The sequence below is a fragment of the Ichthyophthirius multifiliis genome, assembly GCF_000220395.1.
Source record: "Ichthyophthirius multifiliis unplaced genomic scaffold scaff_1120509251214, whole genome shotgun sequence".
NCBI lineage: Eukaryota > Ciliophora > Oligohymenophorea > Hymenostomatida > Ichthyophthirius > Ichthyophthirius multifiliis.
The window spans coordinates 76359-80187 of record NW_004086093.1 but is presented as its reverse complement, the minus strand read 5'-3'; the positions used below and the strand labels follow the sequence as shown (position 1 = coordinate 80187).

Genomic DNA, 3829 nt, shown 5'->3' with positions numbered 1-3829 from the left:
TTAAAGACTTTTTAAAAATTTGAAAATAAAAAAAAATAAAAAAATGTAAATTAAGAGCATCTAAATAAAATATCAAAGCCAAAATATATGCCTGAAAATTTATTTTAATATGATAAAGATAAAAAAAATTAAAAAAAGGAAGATAATATTGACAAAAAATAAGTAAATATAAAAGAAATAAGTAAATTAAAATAATACTTCCTTTAATTCTTTGATAAATGTTTTGAAGAACATCATTAATTAAATGATCAAAAAGAAAAAATAAGAGAAGAAATTAGTAATTGGTATGTAAATAATTAAATGGAATTAGCAAAATTAAAATCAGATAAAGGACCATAATTATCTAATTTGTCAAAAGATTTTAAAGAATTTGTTAAATAAAAAAAATTCAAAAAAAAAATATTCAATTTTCTTATAAATTCAGTGGAATCTAAAGACAGATAAATGGTACTTTATTAATATAAATAGGATTAATAATTAAATTATTGAAATTATATATATAATATATAGAAATATTTAAATATAAATAAATATAAAAAAACATACATAAAAATATACGATTTAAACTAAAATATATTAAATATATATAATATATACAAATATTTATAAAAAAATATATTTAAAAATATAATTATTATATATATATATTATTTATATTTATATTTATATTTATATATTATATTTATATATTTATATTTATATTTATTTTTCTTAGTTATCTATATTTATTATTTTTTCATTTTTATTCTAATATCAATTTTATTTATTTTTTTCATTATTTTTATTAGTGTAATGTATTTCTTTTAATTTTAAGGCTAAAAATTTTAATGGATTAAATCCCATACTTTCTCTTTGTTCTTTTAATTAGTTTTTTATTTTTTCCCTTTCAGCCAAAATATCATCGTTTTCATTTCCTTCTTCTCTTTCTTCATTTTCTTCTATTTATCCTAGATTTTCTCTTAATGCTGATTATTTTCTTTAATTATTAATCGTCGAGTCTTCTAAATTAGTTTTTGATTTATTATTTAAAGATTCTGAATCTTCATTATCATCCTTAATATCTTCTTAATTTTCATCATCGTCGTCTTTTTTCTTAAATTATCTTTCATTTAAAATTTTTTGAAGTTCCTCTTTTTCTAGGCCAAATTCTTCACAATTTAAACTTTCTTCATCACTACTTTCATATTCGCTTCCTATTATTTTTTTAAATTTTTTTGTTTCTTTTTTAATTCAAATAAAAAAATGCACCCAATTCCATTTTTAATCTTTCTTTTTCAATTTTCTTTTATTCTAATTTATCAAAAACTTTTTTTCTTTTTAATTTTTCTTAATGCTTTCTTATTTCGTCTGTTTTTGTTACATGATCTATAAGCTTTTTTTTTTGATATAAATATATATATATACTTATTTATTTAATTCTTATTTATTTTCTTACATTTAAAAATGCTTCATATAATTCTGGATAAATTTTTTCTCTTAGAAAATTTATAGGAATATTTTATCTAAATGCCTATTATTATAAAATCATATCTATTTCTTAATTTTATTCACTCATTTTTTGTTATAATTAATTAAATTAAACTATTTTTTAAAAAATAAGTTATAAAACATAAAATATTTTTAATTAATTAAAAAATAAAAAAATACACTCTAAAAAAGATATAATAAAAAATTAAAAAAATAATGAAGTAAAAAGTCATATAATAAACAATTCAAAATTTCTTAAAAAATCAAAAAAAAATGCATAAATATGAATAATAGGCCTATATATCTTCATTATTAGCATAATCTCGTAAATATTACGTCTAAAATACTCCATTAGATATAACTTAAGCAAAAGAAGAAATCGAATTATTAGAAATAAACGAATAAATGTAATACGCAAATATAGACCATTTAGAATAAATATTTAACATATTAAATGCCTTAAATAAGGCAACTATAGAAGAATCTGATATAATATTAAATAGAAGATATGAGGAACTATCTAAAATACAAGAAATTGTAGATCCGGATATGTTTCCAATGTTTTCATTGATCGAAACCTTAGATATTGAAGATTTAGTAAGTATTTGGGATTATAAATATGAAAAAATAATGCCAAATGTTAAATTAAGAACTGGTTTTTTATTAAAAGTTTAAGAAAGTACAATAGAACATCATTAAGCTGGTAAAGGAGTTTTTCTAGAATGTGAAAAGGAGGTTACTATAGGGACTCTTTTGGGGTTTATGGGAGGAATAATATTTAATGATATAAAAGATTTTTAAAATTTCAATTAAAAAGAGTCTTTAAGTAATTATTATTTATAAAGATTTAATCAAAGTACGCTTTTTTACGGATCTAAAATTCCTTATCCATATATATATGGGAATTCGTATGAAGAATATATTAAATAGGAAGAAAATAATTAATATATAAAGCTAATAGAATAGGAATAAATTAATCCATTTTCAATAGGACATAAAATAAATCATGTTCCAAAAGGAAAAAAAGCAAATATAATTTTTTTAGATATATTCATTCCTAGAAATTTTTTTGAAGAAAACTTAAAAAAATTTTTACCTTATTTAGATTTTTCATAAAATTATAATAAAAATAGATATTCAATTTTTAGTAAATGAAAATTTTTAAATTTATTATATATATATATATATATATATATATATATATATATATATATACTTTTTTATAATTTTATAAATAAGATAGTATTTTTAATAATTAAAATTACATACATGGAATGGGAGTTTTCGCAATTAAAAATATATAAAATGGAGAAGAATTATTTGCTGATTATATTGAAAGTGAAAGTTATTAAGCAAATTCACAGCATTTAGACTGGTTGATTAAATCAGACAGTAATATAGAATTTCTTAAATAAAATATGGAAAACAATTATGGAAAAGGTTTTAAAATTTTAGAATATATTTTGAGTTTTTAAAATATGGATGTTCTTGAAGATTTTGAAAATAAAATTTCCAAAAATTAAAAAGAAGAATTTTTAGAAGTCGAAAAGTAAGGTTATTTTGCCCATAAAATAAAATAAAAAAAATAAAAATGATTTTTTTTAAAAAAAACTAAAAAATAACAAATTAAAAAAAAATAAATAAGTTTCATATAATATAAAATAATTATTATTTAAAAAAAAAAAAATCAATTAATCAATAAAAAAAATGCAAAATTAATAAAAAGAAAACACTAATACTTCAAATTAAAAAAGCCAAATATAAAACTTTCTGATATGACAGAAGATATGCAAAATGATGCTTCAAATATAGTTTTAGCATCAATCGATAAATATACAAATGAAAGAGATATTTCATATTATATTAAAAAAGAATTTGATAAAAGACATTTAGGATAATGGCATGTCGTTGTTGGTAAATAATTCTCCTCATACGTTACACATGAAGAGGGTTATTTTATACTTTTAAATAAAGGGCCATTATAGGTTTTAATATTTAGATGTTGAAATATAAAAATATTATATCATTTTATTTATATTTTAATTTTTAAAAGAAAAATGAAATAAAATAACACTTCTTTTTTTTAAAAAAAAAAATAAAAAATAAAATTATTATTATAAATAAAAAAATATAAATATATTTAAATGAAAACATATATATATATATATATATATATATTATTAAAAATAATCATTATTCCGATAATTGTTATTATTATTATTATAATTTATATTTTCTTTCTTTTAGATTTTTACTCTTCTTAACTTCTATTTCTACGTTTTCGGTTTTTCTTTTCTTTTTTAATTAAATACACATCTATTTTTTTTTAAAAAAAGTAAGTAAATTATATATAATTATAATA

The 3829-nt window shown here is 17.0% G+C and overlaps 2 protein-coding genes across 2 annotated transcripts, besides 11 other annotated features; one reads left to right on the top strand and one right to left on the bottom strand. All coding sequences in view use genetic code 6, as the record gives it.

Annotated features, from left to right (window-relative positions):
* Positions 1 to 156: 156 nt before the first annotated feature.
* Positions 157 to 192: a microsatellite.
* Positions 193 to 571: 379 nt separating this feature from the next.
* Positions 572 to 702: a microsatellite.
* Positions 626 to 732: a microsatellite.
* Positions 627 to 734: a microsatellite.
* Positions 635 to 706: a microsatellite.
* Positions 635 to 707: a microsatellite.
* Positions 651 to 710: a microsatellite.
* Positions 735 to 753: 19 nt separating the features above from the next.
* IMG5_161380 (hypothetical protein) lies at positions 754 to 1555 on the bottom strand (the record flags this gene model as incomplete). Its single annotated transcript, XM_004030376.1, has 3 exons — positions 754 to 1193; positions 1249 to 1372; positions 1436 to 1555. 3 exons carry the CDS (start codon positions 1553 to 1555, stop codon positions 754 to 756), a joined length of 684 nt encoding a protein of 227 aa, XP_004030424.1.
* A 185-nt stretch (positions 1556 to 1740) lies between these two features.
* IMG5_161370 (hypothetical protein) lies at positions 1741 to 3473 on the top strand (the record flags this gene model as incomplete). Its single annotated transcript, XM_004030375.1, has 3 exons — positions 1741 to 2293; positions 2707 to 3016; positions 3194 to 3473. 3 exons carry the CDS (start codon positions 1741 to 1743, stop codon positions 3471 to 3473), a joined length of 1143 nt encoding a protein of 380 aa, XP_004030423.1.
* Positions 2639 to 2682: a microsatellite.
* Positions 3147 to 3192: a microsatellite.
* Positions 3474 to 3579: 106 nt separating the features above from the next.
* Positions 3580 to 3636: a microsatellite.
* Positions 3620 to 3645: a microsatellite.
* Between the last annotated feature and the right edge of the window lie 184 nt (positions 3646 to 3829).